Source organism: Myotis daubentonii, chromosome 15 (assembly GCF_963259705.1).
Source record: "Myotis daubentonii chromosome 15, mMyoDau2.1, whole genome shotgun sequence".
Taxonomy (NCBI): Eukaryota; Metazoa; Chordata; class Mammalia; order Chiroptera; family Vespertilionidae; genus Myotis; species Myotis daubentonii.
Window position 1 is genome coordinate 7,198,179 of NC_081854.1, and position 26,145 is coordinate 7,224,323.

General features: G+C 50.2%; 2 protein-coding genes and 4 non-coding genes across 6 annotated transcripts; 5 read left to right on the forward strand and 1 right to left on the reverse strand.

The window, feature by feature from the left end:
• Nucleotides 1-1,232: 1,232 nt before the first annotated feature.
• On the forward strand, nucleotides 1,233-16,608 carry LOC132217273 (protein FAM200C-like). Its single transcript, XM_059667363.1, has 6 exons — nucleotides 1,233-1,271; nucleotides 1,369-1,484; nucleotides 3,413-3,456; nucleotides 8,164-8,203; nucleotides 14,483-14,523; nucleotides 14,648-16,608. The coding sequence occupies exons 1-6, from the start codon at nucleotides 1,233-1,235 to the stop codon at nucleotides 16,465-16,467; spliced, it is 2,100 nt and encodes a 699-aa protein (XP_059523346.1). The 3' UTR covers nucleotides 16,468-16,608.
• Nucleotides 3,275-3,359, forward strand: LOC132217710 (small nucleolar RNA SNORD88). The gene has a single exon (XR_009448978.1). It is a non-coding gene; the product is annotated as a small nucleolar RNA SNORD88 (small nucleolar RNA).
• On the forward strand, nucleotides 7,992-8,082 carry LOC132217708 (small nucleolar RNA SNORD88). Its single transcript, XR_009448976.1, has one exon. It is a non-coding gene; the product is annotated as a small nucleolar RNA SNORD88 (small nucleolar RNA).
• On the forward strand, nucleotides 10,238-10,328 carry LOC132217707 (small nucleolar RNA SNORD88). The gene has a single exon (XR_009448975.1). It is a non-coding gene; the product is annotated as a small nucleolar RNA SNORD88 (small nucleolar RNA).
• Nucleotides 16,609-17,044: 436 nt separating the features above from the next.
• LOC132217706 (small nucleolar RNA SNORD88) lies at nucleotides 17,045-17,135 on the forward strand. The gene has a single exon (XR_009448974.1). It is a non-coding gene; the product is annotated as a small nucleolar RNA SNORD88 (small nucleolar RNA).
• A 2,985-nt stretch (nucleotides 17,136-20,120) lies between these two features.
• On the reverse strand, nucleotides 20,121-25,187 carry ACP4 (acid phosphatase 4). Its single transcript, XM_059665900.1, has 11 exons — nucleotides 25,083-25,187; nucleotides 24,895-24,999; nucleotides 24,735-24,821; nucleotides 23,789-23,935; nucleotides 23,431-23,529; nucleotides 23,260-23,355; nucleotides 22,193-22,325; nucleotides 22,030-22,112; nucleotides 20,774-20,907; nucleotides 20,366-20,544; nucleotides 20,121-20,291 (listed from the first exon to the last, which is right to left on the reverse strand). Exons 1-11 carry the CDS (start codon nucleotides 25,185-25,187, stop codon nucleotides 20,176-20,178), a joined length of 1,284 nt encoding a protein of 427 aa, XP_059521883.1. The 3' UTR covers nucleotides 20,121-20,175.
• Between the last annotated feature and the right edge of the window lie 958 nt (nucleotides 25,188-26,145).

Here is a 26,145-nt window from a genome sequence, read left to right on the forward strand (position 1 = left end):
TAGATCGCGGGAAAGAGTCCCAGGCCGAGGGAACAGCAAATGCAAAGGTCCTGGGGCGCAACTGTGTGCCTGGCAGGTCCTAAGAAGGCCCGGGAACCAGCGTGCCCGTGGGGCCGGGCGAGGGAGGGGAGGGAGGAGGATTAGGGGACCGCGGCACCTCACTCCCAGCCTCGGGGGCACCTCACTCCCAGCCTCGGGGCCACAGCGAAGCCCTGGCTTCACTCGGGGTGCGGTCCCCGTAGGAAACGCCTCGTTTTTCCTAAGAGAGGAGTTCGCGTCTCTTCCTTTCACTTCGGACTACAGACTTCACGGGAGGACTCTCCCAGCCAGAAGGAAGGGAAAAAAACCCAGAAAACGAGGGGAACCAGCCAAACAACGTGTGTTCTGCTCACGTGTGTGTGTGTGTGTGTGTGTGTGTGCGCGCGCGCGCGCGCACGTGTGTGTGTGCATGTGTGGTGTGCGTGTGCGCGCGCACGTGTGTGTATGTGTGTGCGTGGGTGTGCGTGGGTGTGTGTGTGTGTCATAAAGAGTCCGCACCAAACTGTTGACCACGGCGACCTCCGGTGTGTGGGTTGATATAGAAAAGTTTCCTTTTTCATCTTTGAAAAAAAAAAACATACCTTGGTTGCGGGCACATCCCCAGTAGGGGGTGTGCAGGAGGCAGCTGATTGATGTTTCTCTCTCATGCATGTTTCTAACTCTCTATTCCTCTCCCTTCCTCTCTGTAAAAAATCAATAAAATATAAAAAGGAAAAAAAAAACGTTTTACCATCATGTCTGTTGAAACACACGCCTTAGATCGCCAACTTACCATGAAACCCAGCCCCCAGGTCTCTGGCGATCTAAAAGCCGGGGAACGAGCACCAAACGCGGCCCTGCCTCAGCTCGAGTCCTGTCCCCGTCCTCCTCCCTCGGACCCGGGAGTCCAGGACCCCAGCCCGCCCCCCGCACCTCCCCGCCCGGAACCAGAGTCCAGGCTAAGCCTCTACTCCTCGGCACCTGAGCGCCCTCCCAGAACTCCCCCCTGTCAATCTCAGCTCTGGCCCCGCCTCCCACGCTGCCGCTGGGATTACGTCAGGAGTCGGCCCCGCCCCTTCCGCCAGGGCTGTGGCGCGGGAACCGCCAGTTTTCCCTGCCGGCCCCGCCTCCACTCGGGGTCCTTCCCCTTCCCGATCCTTCTTTGGGGCCGTCCACCGAAGTGCCTGACGCTCCTGACAGGACAGCAGGCGTCGATGTTTCCTCGGTTTGTGTTGTCCGCCTACGGGGGCAACGTATTATGTCCTGACGTTCAGGAGGATTTTAACGGGGACAGACACTGTCCTTCCTCGAGCACGGAAGCGGGGTTTTTGGCACCGGCGCCGCCACTAGACGCCTCGGGGCGGAGCCCAGACTGGCCGTGGGGGGTCCTCGCGAGCGGCGCGCTCTGTAAAGTGGGACGCGAGCGCGAGCCCCGCCGCGTTCGTTGAGGAGAAAGTCGGAATCGGGTGAGTGTTTCCTTCGTCTTCGGTTGCTTTCCGTCAGCGCGGCGGGGCTTAGGGATCGGGGCCGCGCGTGCAATGAGGTGCCCGGGGCTGTGGCGGGATGGCCACGCTGTCGCGTGGTCGGGACCACGGCCTTCGCCCCGCATCTTGGGGCGTCTGGAGCGGGTGGGCGGCGCTCGCAGTGTGGAGGACTCGCCGTCGGAGCGGCCGGCGCCATCTCGGCAGCGCGAGGCCCGGGCGTCCGCCATTTTGTCCGTCTTCCTCGGGGGGCGTGAGGCGGCGAGTTCTCCTGAGGTTTACCGCGCGTGCTTCCCTTCGGACGTAGCTTCTTTGTTTCCCACCCCAGGCGGCTGCGCATGTTTTGCCGCCTCGAACAGAGACTGAGGGGAGTTAGGACCCCAGAGGCCACGAAGGTGAACGTGGGAGTGGGGTCTCCACGCGAATGGCTGGTGTTCTGAGAAGCGGATAGGAATGGCCTCAGGAGAAAGCTAACGAGGCCTCTGTCCGCCTTCAGGAATCCTGTTGACCCCGTCGCTCCGAGCAGTCGGTTAAACGTTAGTTCTGGGCTAGTCGGGCCTTAAGGCAGTGGTTCTCAACCTTGGCTGCACGTTAGAGTCACCTGGGAATCTTTGAAATCCTGATTTCCGGGCCTCATCCTCCGGAAATTCTGTTTCCTTGTGATGGGGTGGGCCCACAACATTAGTAACAAAGAAACTAGCCCCAGGCTACCATCCGTGAAGCTCATATCCCGTCTCCCCCATCAAACCGCCATGTTCCAAGTGGGAAGATTTTTCTCATTCATTCATCATTGGCATTGCCGTCTTTCCGCCACTGCCCCATACGTTTCTTTTCTCTTTTTCTTTGTAAATATATTTTATTGATTTTTTTACAGGGAGGATGAGAAACATCAATCAGCTGCCTCCTCCACGTCCCCCACTGGGGATGTGCCCACAACCAAAGTACATGCCCTTGACCGGAATCGAACCTGGGACCCTTGAGCCGAAGGCTGATGCTCTATCCACTGAGCCAAACCTGTTCTGGCGTTTCTTTTTTTTTTTTCTCGTGCCCCTTTTAACTTTTTTTTTTTTACCCCAGAGAGGAAGGGAGAGGGAGAGATCGAAATATCAATGCCTCCTGAGCGCCCCCTACTGGGGATCGCGCCCGCAACCCGGGCATGTGCCCTTGACCAGGGAATTGAACAGTGATCTTCTGGTTCATTAGTCCCTGCTCAACAACTGAGCGACACTTTTTTTTAAAAAAAAATATTTATTTATTTATTTATTTATTTACAGAGAGGAAGGGAGAGGGATAGAGAGTTAGAAACGTCGATCAGAGAGAAACTTTGACCAGCTGCCTCCTGCACACCCCACTGGGGATGTGCCTGCAACCAAGGTACATGCCCTTGACCAGAATCGAACCTGCGACCCTTCAGTCTGAAGGCCGACGCTCTATCCACTGAGCCAAACCGGTTAGGGCTGAGCAACAACACTTTTTACTTTTTATTAGTGAAATAGCCAAACATACAGGAAATACACATAATCTTGATATCGGAAACAAGTCACATGTCTGTGTTATTTGGACTTAAAAGTGTTTTTGTTTCTTTTTTTCCCTGCACTTAGTGTTTTGAAATAAATTCATTTCATCCAAAGTAGTTGCCACTTACATTCCTGAAATAATATTTTCTACTTAATGACAATGTCGTCACCCCTAATGTTTCCCAGTCTCTTAAGTACTGTTGGCATGGTCTCAATCCCTGAAGGTGATTGGCCTTGGGCCTGGTTGCCGAGGGACTGGGACTCCCATGATGTTCAGCACTGGGCTCCGATCACCCCTGAGGACACTCCTGGGACCTTTGGCACATGGGAGTCCAAGGGGGCCCCCCCCCAGACTATTTCTTTGCACACCCTCACTAAGTCCTTCCTGTGTTACAGGTGTCTCTTCAAGCTGAGGGGCCACCCACCACCACCCCATCTTGGTACATGGTCCCACTCCCTGACCCACCCAGGTCTAAAACACCTGCATTTTGGGTGACTTCACATCAGATATCCCTGGGACCTAATTTATATGTGAACAGTCATGCTCAGTATTTACATACAATTCCCAGCTCTGCTATTGGTGGGATTGACGTGATAGTCAAGTGATTGTACTGCTGAGCCTCAGTCTCAGATTCTGTGTCTAGAATCTGACACATGACCAGGGAGATTGTCCTCTCATATTTAGGGGGTGGAAGGGCGGGAGGCAGAGCATGATATATCCTGCTTTTGAAAGGAAGAGTTGAATAAAATGAAATGCACAGGCTGTGAAAGGAAGAAATATACATACATTTTTGGTTTGGGGACTAAGCAAAAGTCCAATTTTCAGACTTAGTAGAAGAAAAGAAACTGTGGCTAGCAGTTAATACTGTCACTGGTTTCTAGACTGGATATAGTGTATCAGCCAAGTTGAGAGCTTTCCATGAATTGTGTGCATATAAACTTGTAGTTAATAAAGTTACCCTCTACTGACACATAGCTGTTAAAATGACAGTGCACCATGGCAGATATTTCACAAGTGTTTCAAAGACCTAAGTCGTAAAATGGGCCTGGATACAGGTTACCCAAAGAGGAGCAAGTGTTCTAGACTCAGGAGGGCTTTCCCTCTGTTCCCTGTTCTTGGATCTTCCAACACTTGCTGGCAGGCCCTTTAGGGAGGAGAAGCTGCTTTTTGTGGTCAGCTCAAGTTTTGGATCATCTGATTGTCACATTTATATTTTTTAATTGATTTCAGAGGAAGGGGGGGAGAGAGAGAGAAACATCATTAATAAGAGAAAATCATTGATCAGCTGCCTCCTGCACACCCCCCCCCCTCCCCAAACTGGGGTTCTAGCCCACAACCGAAGCATGTGTCTATGACCAGGAATCCAACTGACCTCCTGGTTCATAGGTCCGACACTCAACCACTGAGCCACACCGGCCAGGCCCTAATTGTCTTTTGAGGGGCTGATGCTCTTCACCCTAAGTGCCCTCTGAGAGGGAATTTCTGGGAAAGCGTGGAGGGAGGGAGGTGCCAGCTGGACATGGGTATGGGGGGCAGGGGAGATAGTGTCTCTGTCTTTTTTTAAATTGTTGAAAGTATTACATACAGCTGTGCTGGTTAATCGGATTTTTTTCAGTAGATGGAGTTACACGTGGGTTGATATATATGCAATTTGATATCTATTTTGCATTGACAGCAAGCTTCAAAACTTCATGTGTCAAATTTTCTGAAGGTGTTAACATGATAGATTGTTTACACTTAAAAATGTCAAATTTTGTGCCAAAAAAAGAGCATTTGCGAGAAGTTTTAATTCATCTACACTAATAAAAGAGAAACATGGTAATTGGCGTACGACCGCTACCCTTTTCATTGGCTAATCAGTGAGATATGCAAATTAACTGTCAGCCAAGATGGCCACCGGCAGCCAGGCAGCTTGAAACTAACATGAGGCTTGCTTGCCTCAGTGACGGAGGAAACCAACGTTCCCGCCTGCGCTGAAGGCCTCTGAGCTGACAGTTTCAAACATTGTAACAAATACCGCCAGACTTTAGCCAGCAGGATCACAACATTGTATGCAAAGGCCAGAAACCTACTTTCAGCAGGGGAGGCCTAAGAGCTGGAGCCAAGACTCAAGCTAAAGCTGGCCCAGAATTTAAAAAAAAAAAAAAAAAGGAGCGGTTGGGAGCTTCAGTCACCCCCAGCCTGAAAACAGCCTTCAGCCCCTCACCCAGACTAGCCAAGCACCCCAGTGGGGACCCCTACCCTGAAGGGTGTGTGACCAGCTGCAAACAGCCATCATCCCCTCACCTAGGCTGTCCAGGCACCCCAGTGGGGACCCCCACCCTGATCCAGGACAACCTTCAGGGCAAACCAGCCGGCCCCCACCCGTGCACCAGGCCTCTACCGTATATAGTAAAAGGGTAATATGCTCCCAGCACCGGGATCAGCGGAACCGTGAGGCCTCCCGGCACCGGGATCGGCATGTCGGGGCAGCGCCCAAACCCCCTCATCACCCTGCGGCTCTGTGTGACGGGGCGGCACCCAACCCCCCCCACACACACACACACACACACACACGGGCCCTGCTCTGTGTGTAACGGGGTAGAGCCATAACCTCCCCATCAGCCCTGCCCTGAGTGTGACAGTGGCGGCGCCCCAACCCGCTGATCCGCCCTGCTCTGTGCGTGACAGGGGACGGTGCCCCAACTCCCCTATCGGCCCTACTCTCTGAGTGACGGGGGGGAGCTCCTCAACCCCCTGATGGGCCTTGCTCTGTGCGTGACAGGGTACAGAGCCCCAACCCCCCTGATGGGCCCTGCTCTGTGCGTGACGGGGTGGCGCCGCAGCCTCCCCATCGACCCTGCCTTGAGTGTGACAGGGGGCAGTGCCCCAACCCCCCAATCGGCCCTACCCTAAGCATGACTGAGGGTGGCATCGCAACCTCCCAATCCACCCTGCTCTGTGCATGACAGGGGGCGGCGCCCCAACTCCCCAATCGGCCCTGCTCTGAGCCCGACCAGGGGCTGCACCTAGGGATTGGGCCTGCCCTCTGCCATCCTGGAGCAGGCCTAAGCCAGCAGGTCATTATCTTCCGAGGGGTCCCAGACTGCTAGAGGGCACAGGCCGGGCTGAGGGACCCCCCCCCCACCCCCACCCCCAGTGCACAAATTTTTGTGCACCGGGCCTCTAGTTACTTTATATTGAAGAAAAGTGCTGCTGAAAGTTGTATACTTTGGGAAGCTTATGGTGAACATGCTCCATCTCAAGATACTTGTGAATGCTGGTTTAAACACTTTAACACATTGTTTGCGGGTAGTTTTTATCGCGCGCTAACAGGTGGCGCAGGCCATTTTTGCAGTGAATAGATTTGATTACCATTATACCTGGAAGTACATACATAATTCACCATTGTATGTGTTAGAGACCCAAATTTTGTCCTTTGTAATTCGTATATCTGCATGTTAGCATCCCTTTAGAGCAATAAAAAAGTATAAAAATAAACGTATTTATACGTTACCCGCATTTTACCGCTAGTCTATAAAAAACGTATAAATACGTTTCCCGCATACAGTGTGTTAAAAGTGATGATTTCGATGTGAAAGACAACACTCAGGTCAACCAAAAAAGTTTGAAGACCAACAATTACAAGCCTTATTAGATGAAGATGCGTGTCAAACTCAAAAACAACTTGGAGAAAGATTAGATGTTGCTCAGCAAACAATTTCCGATTGTTTACAAACAATGAGAAAGATTTTAAAGGAAGGAAAATGGGTGCCACGTTAACTGAACGAAAGACAAATGGAAAACCACAAAGTCATCAATAAAATGCTGCTTCAGCGGCAAGAAAGAAAGTCTTTTTGCATCAAATTGTGACCGGCAGTGAAAAGTGGATTTATTGTGAGAATCCCAAATGCACAAAATCATGGGTTGATGCAGGTCAACCATCAGCATCAATGCAAGGCCAAATTGCTTTGGAAAGAAGACAATGCTCTGCATTTGGTGGGATCAGGAAATTATGAGCTTCTAAAACCAGGTGAAACTTAATACTGATCGCTGTTGACAACAAATAATCAATTTGAACCACGCTTTGATCATAAAATGACCAACATGGGCCAGAACATACGGCAAAGTAATTTTGCTTCATGATGACCCACCATCACACACTTCAAAACCAGTTAAAGACACATTAAAAGATCTTGCCTGATGTTTCTGTTGAAATTACCATGTTTTGATTACAAAATCTGCATTATTAACCAGTATGCCTGTTCCCTTTTTTCCCACATTGATCCTCTCCAGTCTGTCCCTTGTCCGTCCGTCCCCCCAAACCCTCACCACCCCATTGTCTGTGTTCATGGGCCATGCATATATGCGTACAAGTGGACAGCATATTTCTTCACAAAACTCGGATTTAAGAGTTTCTGCTTGCTAAAGAGTAGCTCACAATAGGGAGTGCTCGCCCTGTTTCAGTACTTTTGAGAACTCACCAGATCCAGATCCTGATGGCAGGCATTTAATTTTTCTCTGATTCAGAAGGTTCTGGTATAGCTGTTTCCCCAGGTTAAGCAAGGAATGGCAATGCAGGACTGGCCCAAAGCTGGAGGCTTTGGGGAGCTGGGTGGGAAAGCAGGCCTGAGGTGTGGACAGAGTACGTGCAGGGATGTGCTCATCAGACCCACCTTGGAGCTGAGTCAAGGGCCTCCTTCATCTCAGTGGATTCTGCCAACAACCTGTCTGCAAGGCGAATCTATCCCCATTTTCAACAGTGGGGCTTAGGTCAGTTGCTGCAGGTCATACAAGTAGTGACACCCAGGGATAAGCCACTGAGGTGGCAATGAGGAGATTTAGTGTCAGAAGGCAGGCAATGGGGGTTCCCTTGTTGCAGCTCAGGGCCATGTATTAGTCGTTTTTCCTGTCTGGAATTTTGAGTTCTTGTCTGTGTTGTCCCCTTAGGACTGTAGGCAAGTAGCTCTGGGGCCTGGGTGAAGACAGTGACTAGGGTCCCCATGATGTCCAGCACTGGGCTCTGACCTCCCCTGAGGACATGGTGCCCCCTGGGATCTTTGACACCCAGGGGTCTGAGGGACCCTGGCTCTGGGGAGGGATGCATGGGGGACTATGGTTGCCCTGCACCCCGATAACTGCTTTCCCTCCCTACTCCTTTCTGCAGGTGGTTCCTCCAGGAGTCAACAGCCCCCTCATCCTTCTTGGTAAGAAGTATCTTATTAACTCCATAATCATGTTAAGTTTCTAATGTTACAAATTTCTAGTTAAAAAGACCTAAATTGTGGTGGTGTTGGTATAATGAGAGGTGCTGAGCACCCACTCTGAGCATGCACAGTGCTCTGCACTTGTTCCTTCAGACCTCAGGAGCCCAGTGAACTGGGTCGTTTGTTCCTGTTCCACAGCTGAGGACCTGCATGTACAGAGACTCTGATTTTCCCATGCCCCTCTCCTTTTTGGAAAGGGGAAAGGGCCTTATTTCTGCAACCTCCATGCACATTGGGGTGCTGCAGGGTGATAGGGGTGCTCTGTTTCCCTCTTCCCTGCAGCTAAGGCAGCAGAACCAAGGAGGTTGGCTTTTGCTGTTGTTAATCCTCACCCAAGGGTATTTTTCCATTGGTGTTTGTTTTTTGTTTGTTTGTTTTGGTTTTTTTTTAGAGAGAGAGAGAGAGTGTAAGGTAGAGGGAGAGACACATCGATAGGTTGCCTCCCATGTGCATCCTGACCAGGACTGGGGATTGAGCTTGCAACCAATGTACATGCCCTCGACCAGAGTCAAATCCAGGACTCTTCAGTCCATGGGCCAACACTCTAACCACTTAGCCGAACCTGCTAGGGCTAAAGAGGTTGGTTTTGATCCCCACTAATGCCACTTTGACCTGAGGGGTCATCTGTGACTTGCCTGCTTGGCTGCGGTGGAGGTTCCTGTGTGGGTGCTGTGGCCTGGACTTACAGCAGAGTCACCAGGGAGCAGCCCCCAAAACTGCCAGTCCATCCCTGAATCATGTGACTGCCACTGTGCACAGATGGAACGGGTAAGGATGTGTACGGAGGTAGATGTAGGACAGGGGTGAGCAACCTTTTTGTGAGTGCGTGCCAAAACCAGCAAAATCTCTGACTCAAATTTCTGCGTGCCAACCCTAGTTTTTTGAGAACATGTTACGCCTACTTGATATCTCTTAAGGTGTACGTATGTGAAGAACCTTGAAGAAATAATAAAATTCATTCGAGCGACAAAAACACAGTATATGATGATGAATAATACATTTATTTTTTATGTATGCATATACACTTCTAGTCCGACAGAAAACTTTATGACCCTGTTTGATATTATCAGTGGGACTTTTGCTGCTGCATCACTGATGACAGAGATTTTACATCAGGTTTATATTTCGTGACCTTCAGAGATATGCACGAGCTACTACTTTCATCCGTCAGGCTACTCCTATTACGAGACTTAACAAAATTCATCACTGAGAACAAAGATTCACAAGCGTATGTGGATGAAAACATGGAGAGTAACGCTGTCGCCAAGTTTTTTAAACAGAAAAAATTTTCTGGAATGGCATTCCAAGTCCTCAATAGTTCATTTTCGACACTTCTCTCTGGTACTCCTGTCTCTAATCGATTTTTTTCAATGTTTTCCAAGTCAACTCTAAGGTCAATAAACTTCTGCTTCCAAATTGAGCTACTCTGAAATTCAATCAACTGCATTTCAAAGTCAGCCATGTCTATCCATGAAAACATTTGTAAGTTTAGTTCCTCCAGTTTCATGCTGTCTGGAAACCTCATGAATTTTGCTGTCTCTTCCAGCTCTCTGAATTTCGCAAATCTTGAGAAGAACTGCTCAGTAGTTGACTCGATGATGTTTAAAAACAGCTTTTGAAGGCTTTGACAGTCTGTTCTGTCATCTTTTGGGAGGTCTTTGATGTGCCTCTTGAGGTTTGGGAAATAGCTAAATCTCTCACCATCCACATCCCTCTTAAAGACTTCCAGTTTCTTTTCAAAAGCCTTTATGTAACCACATATAACATCAAGTGTCTTGCCAGTTCCTTGTAATTTAACATTTAAGTCATGCAAATGTTCACAAAAATTGTAAATGGAAGATGATTATAAGAGAGGGTTTCGAGTACCAGCAAAAGTGATTGGCGTGCCATGTTTGGCATGCGTGTCAGGGATTGCCCACCCCTGATGTAGGAGCACTTGGGATTAGATTAGAAACACGCTGATGGGGGTGCTTTGGGCCCCTATGATGTTCAGCACTGGGCTCTGACTTCACTTGAAGACACGGTGCCCCCCAGGACCTTTGACACCTGGGGGTCTGAGGGGCCCTGGCTCTTGGGAAGTGTGGACAGGGGACCATGGTTGCCCTGTGCCCCACTGATCTCCCCTCCCCCACTCCTTCTTGCCGGTGTTTCCTCTAGGGCAGGGTTGGGCAACCCCTGGTACGCATGCCAAACATGGCAAGCCAATAACTTTCTGGCACGCAAAACCCTCTCTTATAATCTTCCATTTACAATTTTTTCATTAGTACAGTGGGGCCTTGACTTATGAGTGTCCCGACTGACGAGTTTTTTGAAATACCAGCTATCTCTCGGCCGATTTTTTGCGTTGAGTTGATAGAGTAATTTGAGTTAACGAGCTCGGTCTCGGAATGAATTAAACTCGTAAGTCAAGGCTCCACTGTATCGGCTTTTTTATTTTTCACATAAATTCAGTGTAGGTGCATCTTAGATAAATAAATAATTTTACATAACAAGTTATCTTAAAGACCATAGACATGGAATGACGAGAGAGGGGAAGAGCAATTTCTATGCCTCTGCCTTAACTCTCCCTGCCTTCCTAGATCCGACCAGTGTTTTGGTTTCAGCCTCAGACGCAATGGGTTTTCGTTGACAAGACAACCGCCTCACCTACTTAATTCAAAATTTCACTCTATAAAACTGAATCCTCCACTCTCGCTTTGCCCACCGGTACTAACGAAAGGGGAATAAATTTCTATGTTTCTCTTCGATGCGCGCTACAGCAGTAATGTGACGTCATCATCACACCGTATCCGTCTGCGCTGAAAAGTAAGTTACATAATTACCGTACTTCTATTACATTATGCTATATTTGTCTATGTTTTCTTTATTCTGTTATTTTCCTTAGGAAATATTTTTAGTTTGTCACACTTTTGTTATCCATAAACCAAATCTTATAAATAAAAATAATAACTGATATGCATACAATGTATTGTGATTTATAAATAAAGGTTCTACATTTTGTGATTTTTTTACATGCTTTATCTTTACTGTTCCCTGCATCGCGCCCGTCTTCCCATTTTGTAGGGATGGCAAACTATTTTTCTTTCTATTTACTTTAACCCTTGGAGTGCCAACCAATATCCTAGGAACTATGCTAAAATTGCTAAAGCATTTTTGCTGATTTTACAGCAGTTTTGGGGGAAAAAACTTCATAAAATTGTAGTACCTGTAAAAAATTAGGCAGATAAATGCCAGTGGTGAATTTTAGAACTACAAACATTTGGCATCATAACATAAGTAATCTGCACTTAGGTGCCATCTGTCAATAAAGAGTGAACTACTAGCATCTAATAGTGACACTGCAAGAGGAGCGCGATCGCACTCCCCGGTACTCTAGGGGTTAATTAAAAAAAGTTATAGCAGTACAGTAGTTTGATCAAGCTAATTAATCACTGACATTTTACTATTCTTCTTTCACCTTTTTCACGTATACCATCATCTCATGTATTTTTTCTGTCCTAGATTGTGTAGAATGTCAGGACCACCAGCTAAGAAACGATGTAGTTCAGCTGAAAAGGATGTTAGAGAATTTCAAAAATACTGGACAGAAAAGTTTGGTGTGATTAAGAAAGACAACAAAGCCTTATGTGTTTTCTGTTCTGAAACTGTTGTTTGCAGAACATCTTCTGTAACAAGGCATTTTGTAAGTGTTCATAAGAACATAAGCAATAAAACCGAAGAGGAACAAAGAGAATTAATTTCTCGTGAACTCAGCAAAACAAAAAAGCAGCCTGATAATTTTATGAACTTCATCTCAGGCAGGTCGAGTTTCAACTTAGTTGCTGCTAGTTTTGAAGTTTCGAAAGTCATTGCCCAACATGGAAAACCACTCAGTGATGGAGAGTATATTAAAGAAGCTTGGCTAGAATGTGCACCTTTCCTTTTTGATGATTTCTCAGAAAAAGAAAAGATTATTCAGCGCATTAAAGATTTGTCCGTGAGCAGGAAAACAGTTAAGGATAGGATACTTAAGTTGGCGAGTAATACTGCTGAACAATTAACAAACGATTTGTCTTCATGTCAGTTTTTTTCTATTTGTATTGATGAAAGTATAGACATTACATCGTCATCTAGGCTGGCCATTTTTTCTCGACTTTGTAAAGGTGATGAAATATGTGAAGAGATGGTTGCCCTTCTAACTCTTCCTGAGCGTACTACTGGGGCTGAAATATGTAAAGCAGTTACGAACGAATTCTCTTCTCGACAAATAGACATTTCAAAAATAGTGTCCGTCACCACTGATGGTGCTCCTTGTATGACTGATGAGAAGGCAGGTTTTGTAAATCTGTTTGCAAAAGAAGTTGGTCATACACTGATAGGTTTTCATTGCATCATACATGAGGAGGCTTTATGTGCAAAAGCTGGCCTGAAGGAACTGCAGGAAGTGATGCAAACAGTTACCAAAGTTGTTAATTACATTTCTGCTCGGGCTTTAAATAAAAGACAATTTCAAGTTTTACTGAATGAGGTAGAATCTGTGTATAAAGGTCTGAAAATGTATAACAACATTCGATGGCTTAGCCGAGGTTTGGTTCTAAAACGATTCGTTGAATGCTTAAACGGGATAACGCTCTTCTTGAATAACCAACATGTTTCTTACCAAGAATTGTCTGACGCCACGTGGGTTTCTAAACTGATGTTCTTTGCAGATTTTTGTGAACATTTGCATGACTTAAATGTTAAATTACAAGGAACTGGCAAGACACTTGATGTTATATGTGGTTACATAAAGGCTTTTGAAAAGAAACTGGAAGTCTTTAAGAGGGATGTGGATGGTGAGAGATTTAGCTATTTCCCAAACCTCAAGAGGCACATCAAAGACCTCCCAAAAGATGACAGAACAGACTGTCAAAGCCTTCAAAAGCTGTTTTTAAACATCATCGAGTCAACTACTGAGCAGTTCTTCTCAAGATTTGCGAAATTCAGAGAGCTGGAAGAGACAGCAAAATTCATGAGGTTTCCAGACAGCATGAAACTGGAGGAACTAAACTTACAAATGTTTTCATGGATAGACATGGCTGACTTTGAAATGCAGTTGATTGAATTTCAAAGTAGCTCAATTTGGAAGCAGAAGTTTATTGACCTTAGAGTTGACTTGGAAAACATTGAAAAAAATCGATTAGAGACAGGAGTACCAGAGAGAAGTGTCGAAAATGAACTATTGAGGACTTGGAATGCCATTCCAGAAAATTTTTTCTGTTTAAAAAACTTGGCGACAGCGTTACTCTCCATGTTTTCATCCACATACGCTTGTGAATCTTTGTTCTCAGTGATGAATTTTGTTAAGTCTCGTAATAGGAGTAGCCTGACGGATGAAAGTAGTAGCTCGTGCATATCTCTGAAGGTCACGAAATATAAACCTGATGTAAAATCTCTGTCATCAGTGATGCAGCAGCAAAAGTCCCACTGATAATATCAAACAGGGTCATAAAGTTTTCTGTCGGACTAGAAGTGTATATGCATACATAAAAAATAAATGTATTTTTCATCATCATATACTGTGTTTTTGTCGCTCGAATGAATTTTATTATTTCTTCAAGGTTCTTCACATACGTACACCTTAAGAGATATCAAGTAGGCGTAACATGTTCTCAAAAAACTAGGGTTGGCACGCAGAAATTTGAGTCAGAGATTTTGCTGGTTTTGGAATGCACTCACAAAAAGGTTGCCCACCCCTCCCTGCTCTAGGGCAGCAGTTCTCAACCTGTGGGTCGCGACCCCTTTGGGGGTTGAAACACCCTTTCCTAGGGGTCGCCTAAGACCATGGGAAAACACATATTTTCGATGATATTAGGAACTGAGACACTGCTCCTCTGTCTGTCTCCAGGCAGGTCCACCCACATGCAGATATGCCGATATTGAGATACACCCACATACAAGTACCCAGAGTGATGACATCGCGCCAACCCCATCTCGTACACCCCGTACAAATACAGCTGTATGTGACAGGGTTGGCGCCATAATGTACTTATGCGGACCAGTCACATGTGTAGAGAGCAGCTACTATGTAGAAAGCAGCTATTGTGTTGAAAGCAGCAGTATTGGAGGTAAAACGACACTTCATGAATTATAATTACTGGGTTAATGTAAAATCATATACTGTAAAATCAAGTACTGCAACGAAAAATATCTGTTTCATGGGAACTTAATCTGGATGCTGATCGGTCTTTTTATATTCAGCTGTGGTTGCTATGAATACGGCCCCCTTGTGATAGTAACAGGTATGTAAAAAAAACAAAACAGAATGGTAAATCATAGGATACTTTAATGAACTGTATTGACTGAACTATGCCATGTATCACCTTTTGTATTATTAAAGCTGTTGTTATATATTATTTTCATTAGCAAACCATCCCATGACAATGGATCGTGTAGAGAAGAATATTAAGAAAAGAAAATATAGTGAGGATTTTTTACAGTATGGTTTTACCTCAATAATTACAGCAGGAATTGAGAAACCGCAATGTGTTATTTGTTGTAAAGTTCTATCAGCCGAATCTATGGAGCTGAACAAACTAAAACGCCATTTTGATAGCAAGCATCTAAGCTTTGCCGGCAAGGATACCAACTATTTTAGAAGCAAAGCTGATGGACTCAAGAAAGCCAGATTTGACACTGGTGGCAGGTGCCACAAACAAAACGTAGCAGCCGTTGAAGCTTCATATTTGGTGGCACTCAGAATCGCCAGAGCTATGAAACCTCACACCATTGCTGAGGATTTACTATTGCCAGCGGCCAAAGACATTGTTCGAGTTATGATCGGAGATGAATTTGTTACAAAATTGAGTGCAGTTTCCTTATCTAATGACACTGTCCGCAGAAGAATAGATGACATGTCTGCTGATATTCTTGATCAGGTAATCCAGGAAATTAAATCTGCTCCACTTCCAATATTTAGTATCCAGCTTGATGAATCTACAGATGTTGCAGACTGTTCACAGTTACTGGTTTACGTGAGGTATATTAATGATGGTGACTTTAAAGATGAGTTTCTTTTTTGCAAACCTCTTGAAACAACAACTACTGCACATGATGTATTCGACACAGTTGATTCATTTCTGAAAGAGCATAAGATCTCTTGGGAAAAGGTTTGTGGTGTTTGCACAGATGGTGCTCCAGCTATGCTAGGATGTCGATCTGGATTTCAACGGTTGGTACTGAATGAGTCACCAAAAGTCATCGGAACTCACTGTATGATTCATTGGCAAATATTGGCAACGAAGACGCTGCCACAAGAGTTACAAGAAGTAATGGAAAGTGTAATAAGTTGTGTCAATTTTGTAAAGGCGAGCACTTTAAACAGTCCACTGTTTTCGCAACTGTGCAACGAGTTGGATGCGCCGAACAATGCTCTGCTATTTCACACTGAAGTGAGATGGTTGTCAAGAGGAAAAATTTTAAAACGTGTTTTTGAGCTTCGTGATGAACTCAAAACATTTTTTAATCAGAAAGCAAGACCACAGTTCGAAGCACTTTTCAGCAATAAAAGTGAACTGCAGAAAATAGCTTACTTGGTTGACATCTTTGCCATCTTGAATGAGTTAAATTTATCACTGCAAGGACCAAATGCAACATGCCTCGATTTGTCTGAAAAGATCCGATCATTCCAAATGAAACTTCAGCTTTGGCAAAAAAAATTGGATAAAAATAACATTTACATGTTGCCTACCTTATCTGCTTTCTTTGAGGAACATGACATTGAACTAGACAAAAGGATTACGATGATAATTTCTGTGAAAGAACACTTGCACATGCTTGCAGACGAAATTTCATTGTACTTTCCAAATCTGCCTGACATCCCGTTCGCACTTGCCAGAAGCCCATTCACAGTCAAAGTTGAAGATGTTCCTGAGACAGCACAAGAGGAGTTCATTGAACTTATTAACAACGATGCAGCAAGAACTGATTTCTCTACAATGCCAGTTACAAAATTCTGGATCAAGTGTTTGCAGTCATATCCTGTTCTGTCTGAGACTGTGTTGCGCCTTCTTCTTCCATTTCCAACAACATATCTTTGTGAAACAGGATTTTCCAGCTTGTTGGTTATCAAATCTAAATACAGAAATAGACTTGTTGTGGAAGATGTTCTTCGTTGTGCTCTTGCAAAGACTGCCCCGAGAATTTCTGATCTGGTGAGAAAGGAGCAATCTCAACCTTCGCACTGACGTTGGCTTTTTACGCATACTGTCGCAAAATGTGGTAATGTAGTTTACTGTTGTTAAGACTGTTACCTGTGCTACACCATACTTCAAGACAAAATTTCATTTACTTGTAAGTAGAAATAAATATTTCACAATATATAATTACATATTGTTTTTCTGATTAATCACTATGCTTTATGTTTAATTTGTGACAATGAAAATGCTTCCTGCATATCAGATATTTACATTACAATTCATAACAGTAGCAAAATTACGGTTATGAAGTAGTAACAAAAATAAAATTTTATGGTGGGGGGTCACCACAACATGAACTATATTAAAGGGTCGCAGCATTAGGAAGGTTGAGAACCACTGCTCTAGGGGTTGAAGGGTCATTGCTCTAGGTAAGAACAGAAGAGGCTCCCTCATTCATAGATTGTGTGAATTATGCTAAGGTCAAGGCAAAGGCTGAGCAGTTAGCTGAGCCAGGCCTGCTTCTCAATTGGTTGAATCTTCACAGTAATACTATTGGGTAAGGGGAGGTTTATAAAGGAGGGGCTGGGGGCACTGCAGAGAGACATTCTGTGTTGGGCTGTGCTTGGGGCCCCTATGATGTCCAGCACTGGGCTCTGACCTCTCATGAGGACACTGTGCCTCCTGGGACCTTTGACACCCAGGGGTCTGAGGGGCCCCAGCTCCAGGGAGGTGTTGCAGCTGTAACTGTTTGCCACACCTGGTGCCCCTGTGTCCCTGCCTGCAGCTCCTTTAGTAGCACTCCTTGGGCTTCCTGCTGTTTCCCTCCAAAGCAGTTGTGACCATGGCCGAGAGCATGACGGTGCTGGCGCACCACTGCTACATATACACTGAGTTCCTGGCCATTGCACAGCACTTCAAGCAGAAGCCCAACGAGCAGCACCATCTTCAACTGCCTCTACAAGTGTCTGCGGGGCAGCCGCAAGGCGCTACTCACCTGGCCACTGCAGGCCTGGCTCCAGCGCTGGCAATCCTTCCTGCACTTCGAGGTCACCGAGATGCCCTTCGGGTCCTGGACCACCATGTAGCAGTGCATCCAGCTGGCGCACCAGCTGAGCATACTGGAGTGGATCTACCGAGAGCCTGCATCTCAGCAGGCACCATGGCCTACACCTAAGGACATGCCCTTCACACAGGGCTGGCGTGGGCGCCTGCTGGCGCTGGCCAGGTCCTCCAAGTTGCAGCTGGTGCTGGTCGGCCTGCCATTCAAGGGCATGACAGTGCTGGAGGTGATGATGGAGGTCCAGGGCAGAGACCAGCTCAGGGACCACCTAAGCTGCCTCCTGAGCCATGACATGTCCAAGGAGAGGGTGGACAAGCAGTCCACCAAAGTCCTCCTGGACCTGTACGTCAAGGAAGCCACATGTAGCCATAGCCTCCCAGCCTACATGCTGGAGGAGGAGCAGCCCCCGCCTCCACGCTACTCCATCAGGGCCTGTGGGTAAGAGAGCCCATGGCTCCTTACCTGCCTCTGGGCCCTATCTAGGAGCCCTAGTTTCCAGGGCAGGGAGATGCAGAGTCCCCTGAGGGACTGCCCACCTGTTTTGTTTTTAAGATGTAAGAGTTGAGTATTTTTTAATATATATATATATATATATATATATATATATATATATGGAGATAGAAACATCGATGATGAGAATCATTGATTGGTTGCCTCCTGCATGCCCCCTACTGGGGATCCAGCCTGCAAGCCTGGCATGTGCCCTTGATCAGAATCGAACCAGGGACCCTTTGGTCCACAGGCTGTATTCACTGAGCCAAACTGGCTAAGGCTGACCTTGAGTTTTTTATGGGCGGGCCACCCTCACCTAGTTTTGAGGAGCCCAGAAGAATAAGGTGTCCTTCCCCCAGTAGCTACCTCATGGGTGTCACTGGCTGACCACAGTGGTTCTGTAGAGAACCCAGCAGGCCTCTTACATTTCAGCTGAAATAGCATGTTGGGTGGGCACCCCTCGGGCCCCCAAAGCACTACAGGCCCAGCAGGGAGACCCCATGGCCTACAACATGAAGTTTGCACTGTTTTTGTTACTTGTTAATGCATTGTTTTAATACTTGAAGCATATACAGCACTTTGGTTTTAAGCACTCTTCTCTGTTGTCTTGATTTTTCTCTTCAGACTATTTTGTTTGTAACGCCTTTCCCTTCTGAAGCCAGCCTGCTGTTGCTCACCTGGGGAAGCGACTGCCAGGCCAGTCCCAGTGTCTAGCTGCATGTGTGGTTTCTGGCCAGCGTCTGGGTTAAATGTTGGGACCAGGAATCCCGCTGAGGGTGGGGAGTGAGGGCTTAAATAGTGAGCATCACTGCATATGAACTGTGGTGCTTGACGCGGCCGCCCTGCAAAGCCATTTCCAGAACCTTCGTGGGGCAGGGTTCTGGACACGCCTGTCTCCATGGGCCCTGAGAGAGCTATGCTCCGTCAAGCCCTGGGAGCCGCCCCCAGCAGCAGGGCAGGGAAACCTAAGGACTCAGGCCTTCCGTGGGTGAGAAGTAAGAAGCTGTGTCCCTCCCAGGACCAAGTACAGAGGGCATCTGGGTGTGGCTGCCTCGCTTCTAAGGCCTGTTCTAAGACGATGGGTGTGATGGGGTGACAAGGCTACCTTCAGAGTCCAGGGCATGGGCCCCTGCCCACAGTGCTGGGAATTGGGTAGACCCGGCTTTCTCCTCTCAGTCTAGGGGGCTCTGCACCCTGTTTTCCCCCGTTGGAAGGTCCTGGTAGCTGGGATTGACTTCTAGCCACAACCTCTCCCCCCACCCCACCTCCAATTCTCCAACTCTACCATTTGTAGTGGGCACTGAGTGAGTGGCTGCCTGCTACACACCAACGCCCCCACCCCCAGTGTTCTGATCTGGGGTGTTCACACACTTGAGCCTGATGCCTGGCTGGTGGGAAGGGCAGTGGCTACAGGAGTCTAAGTGCTGTCTGGGTCCTAGGCCCACTGGGCCCACCACACCAGCCACGTGTGGCCGTGAGCCATTGAGATGTGGCTGGCACCTGAATCTTACATTTTATTCAAATGGCCGATGGCAGTCCTGAGAACGGTCCAGCCGCACCTACTCTGCTGGTCCTGGGAGGTTCATTTCAGAGGTGCTACGGTCTGAGTCTTGACGCGCCCTGAGATGGGAGCACAGAGGCCAGCGGCTTCCCGAGTCACACAGCCTCAGGCTTGGTACTGAGCAGCCTTGGGGCCGGGCTTAGCTCTCCAGATACAAGACAGGCCTGACCCCACCCCAGGAGCTTAGAGGGCTGGAGGTGCCACTTGTCCCCTGGGTATCGAGTCTAAGAAAGCTCAGCCTTGTTTCTCACACCACGTGCCGTACCTACTAATACCATCCCGACAGAACCACCACATGCCATCATGCACATAGAGAAACGCATCAGCACGCCCCTAGAGGCACCCGCACACACCAATACAGATTGCACGTGTGCATAGGGGCCTGTCAAGCATGCAGATATGTGCCATCGCATGCAAAATGTTCAAATATCTACACATGAACTGCATGTGTGCACAAGCCACGTACGTGTGTGCACACAACCACTTGTGGCTTCCAGGCCTGGGAGCCCTGGTGTCCGTTTCTCCCCCACCCCCGGCCCCACGCACAGGCGCGCACAGTAAGTCATGGAAGCTGGTACAGTGGGTGAGCACACATGTTGGGGTCCAGGGTCAGCAGTGGGGAGGGGGTGCCCGGTTTCGCGGCTCACACGGGGTCTCCCCAGGCCCGCAGGCAGCCGGGTCTCCAGGCCAGCAAGCCCAGCCCTATGCAGAGCGCCGCCAGCATGGCCACAGCCCCAGCCAACAGGGGCACGACGGTGGCTGCAGGGAGAACATGAGGGGTGAGTCTCAGGACTTGAACCCTCCTATTCCCACCCCAACACCAAGGGCCTCACCCGTGGGAGTGGGAGTCTCATGGGTGCCGTGGCAGGGGACCCCGTGAGCTGGAGGCCGGGCCGGGGCGGTCAGCTGGCGGAAGCGGCCTAGTGGGCAGGGGGCTGGGCACCCGGGGAGGCTGAGGCTCAGGGGCAGGCCGGTGGAGTCGTTGCGGTAGAAGAGGGAGATGGTGACGTTCCTGCAGAGAGAGGAGGCGTGTGGCAGCAAGGCTCCTCACCTCCCCTGCCACTGACCTCAAATCCACAAGCATCTGAATGGAGGAGCTGGGCTCCTGGCCACCCGTCAACCTCCTGATGGCCTCCCTGGCCAACTCCCCCTCCAGGCCGGTGCCTGGGCGGCCCTCTGCCTGCCACCATCCTCCTCTGGAGAGCTCTGCCCGCCCGTTCCCAGGCGCCACCCCTCCTCACCCTGCATCTTCGTCGTCGTCATCGAGGTCCCCCAGGCTCCTCCGGAACTCGAAACCCAGGCAGGCAGCGTAGGGCGGGGTGTGCCCGTCGTAGAGGCCCAGGGCCCCCTGGAGGGCCAGCAGGGTGCTGTCGTGCTGCCGGCAGATCAGGGCTGAGCCGGCTCCTCTCTCCTCCCCTGACGACCCCTTTCCCTGCGCTCTAGGCTCCTGCATCCAGCTGCCTCCCAGACGTCCCCAGGCCCCTTAGGAACCCAGCCCCCAAAGCTGCTCACCCTGAAGGCAATCCCACCCGGTACAGGGAATCATTCAATAAAGATTAGTCAAATGGCCCCGCCGGCGTGGCTCAGCGGTTGAGCGTCGATCTGTGAACCATGCAGTCGAGGTTCAATTCCCAGTCAGGACACATGCCCAGGCTGTGGGCTGGATCCCCAGTGTGGGGCGTGCAGGAGGCAGCCGATCGATGATTCTCTCTCATCGTTGATGTTTCTATCCCTCCCTCTTACTTCCTCTCTGAAATCAATAAAAATATATTTTTTAAGCCGAAACCGGTTTGGCTCAGTGGATAGAGCGTCGGCCTGCGGACTGAAGGGTCCCAGGTTCGATTCCGGTCAAGGGCATGTACCTGGGTTGCGGGCACATCCCCAGTAGGGGATGTGCAGGAGGCAGCTGATCGATGTTTCTCTCTCATCGATGTTTCTAGCTCTCTATCTCTCTCCCTTCCTCTCTGTAAAAAATCAATAAAATATATTTAAATATATATATATATATATATATATATATATTTTTTTTTTTTTTTTTAAAAAGAAAACATTGGTCATGGCCCTAACTGGTTTGGCTCAGCGTCGGCCTGCGGACTCAAGGGTCCCAGGTTCAATTCCAGTCAAGAGCATGTACCTTGGTTGCAGGCACATCCCCAGTTAGGGGGTGTGCAGGAGGCAGCTGATCGATGTTTCTCTCTCATCGATGTTTCTGACTCTCTATCCCTCTCCCTTCCTCTCTGTACAAAATCAATAAAATATATTTAAAACAAAACAAACATTGGTCATGGACGCAAAACATGATTGGGCAGCTCAATTCAACAGCCTGCCCTCCTAGAGGAGCTGAATTCTTTCTCAGAACACCATCTCCTCCCTCCTTCCAGACACTATACCTCTAGTGATATGTCTGCAGCTATGAGTTACCCACTGGCTCTTCCTCACCCCAACGGCCACCCCCCTCATCCCTGTGCCCTCGCCGCCTCCCTTGCCAAAGACTCACAGCCGAGTACATCACCATCTTGAGGGGCAGCCCCAGGCGCTGGACCCGAGAGAAGTTAGCAAGGATGGCGTCCAGCAGGATCCCTGAGGGGGCAAGACCAGGGTGCTGAGAACCCCCAGAGGGAGGTGCCCAGCCTCCCACCCTCCCCCACCCCAAACCTCACCCCCTGTCAGCTGGGCCTTCTCTGCTGCCCGGGGTGGGCCCACGTGGGCCCCAATGTCCAAAGCCGAGATCTGGGCTAGTGTCTGCAGGACATCCGGGGAGGCCCAGGACGGGAGGGGGAGACCGTGGGCTCGCTGGGGAGAGACGGGGAGAGAGGATAATGTGACCGGATGTCCTGAGCTCTTCGTGGTCCCTTCGCCCTCCCAATGTCGGTACTTGTTCCTGCGATCCTCTCTCCGCCCCCATCAGAAGCCTGCACAGCTGGGGCTGGCCAGGTCAGGAGGTGGTGGCTTGGGCAGTAGCGATTATTTATATTAATCACCATCACCCCACAGTCCAGCAGCTCTTCCCTGAGAGCTTTGGGGCCAGAGGTTTTCAGAATTCAGCCATTTGGGATTTTGGCCCCGTCCCAGGCTGCCAGTTCCACATACCTCCTAGCATCCCGTAGGGTCTGGGCAGCCCCCCAGTCACACACATTGCTAGTCCCACTGTGCGGTTGGAACATTCCCAGCAAGTGGGGGAAACCCAGCCTATGAAGAGCATCAGGCCGTGCCAGGGGCGCTGGGTTGGGGCGCTCTTTGGACGGTAGAACCACAAAGAGGAATTGCAAACACGTAGCCTCGGGCCTGAGTGCCGGCACATGGCGTGGATTAACCCATTTCGATCTTCACAGCAACCCCAGGTGGTGGTCCCTCGGTGCCCCCAGCCCCATGGTGCACATGGAGAAACTGAGGCCCTAAGGCAGCGGTTCTCAACCTGTGGGTCGCGACCCCTTTGGGGGGTCGAACAGCCCTTTCACAGGGGTCGCCTAAGACCATCGGAAAACACATATATCATGACATACTGTTTTTGTGATGAGTCACTCTGCTTTCATGATGTTCAATTTGTAACAATGAGATTGGGGGTCCCCACAACATGAGGAACTGTATGAAAGGGTCGCGGCGTTAGGAAGGTTGAGAACCACTGCCCTAAGGGTTCAGGGGCTGGCCTGTGGGAGCATGGCTGTTGAGCTGCAAAGCTGGGATTTGAACTCAGCTTGCCTTAGCCACTGGCTGGGCGGAACCTCACCTGGCACATCAGTGTGTCCAGAACCTTCCACGCCCTGCGAAGCGGCTCCCCAACCAGGGACAGCCCCGTGCAGTTCTCCAGGTGAGCCAGGAAGTCCTGGGTGGACAGGGCCAGGTGAGTCCGGAGGACCGCCACGCCCGTTCCCCACCCCATCCCGCCCGCCCGGCTCACCGTCCAGCCCTCCAGCGCCCTCTGGTACTCGGGGGCCTCCGTGGCCTCCCGCAGCAGCTCGTGGTATCGGGGACAGCTGCGCGTGGGGAACCTCAGCAGCTGGGGGAAACTGAGGCTCAGAGAGGACAGCAGCACGACTGGGGGTGCGGGAGTCGGGGCTGTGGCCCGTCTCTCCCAGGCCTGGCTGCGCAGCATGGGGACAGGGCTCACCGTCCGGACCGCTCTGCCCCAGGAGCTCCTGCTGCTGGGCTCTGACTCGGGCTCCCGGGAGCCGCCCGCCAAGCCCTGCACCTCCTCTCCTCCCGGCCTCTGCCTCTCTCCGTGCCGCCCACCCCCGGCCCTGCCCACACCCCCTGACCTTGTCCTCAGTGACCGGCACCGTGTGCACAGGGATGGGCCTCCAGGCGGCCTCAGGGCGCCCCGGGCCGGCCTCGGGGAACAGCCCCCCCAGGTTGGCCTGAGCGCTCTCCAGGGTCCGGTCGAAGTCCGTGCTGCGGACATACACCTGGGGTGGGGGTGGGGGGCGGGTGAGGGGGCGACGGTCACAAGGGGCCCACAGTCGGGGTCAGAGCTTAGCTGCAAAGCTTTGGGTTCACTCTGGAGTTGCAAGGGGTCAGGCGTCAAAACGTCAGGTCCGATTTGAATGTCTGAGCTTCCGTGTTGGGAGTTGGAATCAGAGGTCCACCGCAGGGGCAGCCGGGTTGGAGGTCAGAGATGGGGTGGGTGTGTAGGGTTAAGGGGTCGGCTGAGTCATCGAAAGTCAGAAAGGAAGATCAGCATGGATGCTGGCTGGAAGCTGGAGGTCAAGATTAGGAGCGCGGGATGGAGGACATGGGGTCAGAGTTCCGTACATATCAGAGGTCAGGGGTCAGGAGGAACGAGCCTAATTAGGGGATGGCAGACGACAGAAGAGGAGATAGGAAAGGAAAGATTTGGTGAAGGGCAGAGGTCAAAGGTCTGAGGTCAGGAGGGCACGTTGATTCCATGAAGGTTAAAGACAGACTCGGTCAGGTTTTGGAGTGCGAGGGTGGAGGTCAGCAGGTCTGGCTGGTGTTGGCGAGAGCGAGAAGACAGAGGTGAAGGCCAGAAAATAAAGCTGGAATTGACGGAGGTCAGGGGTCAGAGGTCCAGGTGTGACTCAGATTGGGATGAGGTCAGAAGCGGATGCTGCGAGATCAGAGATCAGACACAGGAGCAGAGCAAATTGACGGGGATGGAAGGCCAGAGGCGGAGGCCCGCGGAGAGCATGGGAGTCAGCAGGGGCAGAGGTGGGCGGCCAGGGGGCCAGGTCGACATGGCAGTACCTCCTCCCGCCGGTACTCGGGGCTCAGAAAGGCCTCGTAGCGGCTCCTCAGGAAGCGGCCCAGCTCCAGCTGCTGGCGGACCCCCTCCTGGGGACAGAGCAGGCTCAGCGGACCCCTCCCCGCCCGGCCTCACCACTCAAACCCACCCCCGGCTCCTCACCGAGGTCAGCTGGCCCAGGCCGCGCGGCCACAGCGTGGACACGGCCTCCTTGTGCGGGTCGGTGGGGTAGGAGGCCAGCGGGGCCCGGTCCCCATGGCGGAACACCTGGGGAGGGGACCCACCCGGTCAGTCAGGGCCGGCCTGGGGGAGGGGAGGGGAGGGGAGGGGCCCGGGTGGGGGCGCCTCACCACAGCCACGAACACCAGGGGTCCTTCCACCAGGGCCTGGGGCAGGAGCAGCAGCAGGAGCAGGAGAGGTCCGATGGCGTGGCCCCGGAACCCTGGCCCGGCCATGTCCACGCAGCCAGACGCTGAGCTCAGCCGGCCGTCTGTGCCACAGCCCCACCCGCCCATTACCTCCCAGCACCGCACGCGAGCAGGTCCCAGCACGTTCCCCAGCCGCCGGCTCCCCCGGGCCTTTGCCAGCCTCGGGGTTAACCGTGGACTAATCCATTTCATCGTCATCACAACCCCAGGAGGTGCTGGTATGATTCTCCCCAGCCCCGCTGTGCAGGTGGGGAAACTGAGGCACGGGAGGGTTAAGTCACTTGACTGAAGGAATACAGCTGAGTGGCAGGCAAAGCTGGGATTGGAACCCAGGTGCCTGTAAGCTGGGCCCAGGAGCAAGGAGACTTCCACCCTCGCCCCACATCCCAGACCAGTGATGGCGAACCTATGACACGCGTGTCAGAGGGGACACACGAACTCATTTTTTGGGCTGATTTTTCTTTGTTAAATGGCATTTCAATATATAAAATAAATATCTAAAATATAAGTCTGTGTTTTACTATGGTTGCAAATATCAAAAAATGTCTATGTGTGACACGGCACCAGAGTTAAATTAGGGTTTTTCAAAATGCTGACACGCCGAGCTCAAAAGGCTCGCCATCGCTGGCCCAGAGTCTTAATGTGATAAGGTTTAGGCAGATGTGAGAGAGGCAGTGTCTTATCAAAACCAGGAGGTGGAGGTTCAATTCCCAGTCAGGGCACATGCCCAGGTTACGGGCTCGATCCCCAGGGGGGGCGCGTGCAGGAGGCAGCCGATCAATGATTCTCTCTCATCAGTGATGTTTCTCTCTCTCTCCCTCTCCCTTCCTCTTTGAAACCAATACAAATATTTACACATATTTTTAAAAGACAGGCCCCATCTCAAGATCTGTCCCGGAATCGCCTCTGCCAAGTCCCTTTCGCCAGGTGAGGGAACGTGCTCGCAGGCTGTGGGATGAGGGCGCGGGCATTTTTAGGGACATGA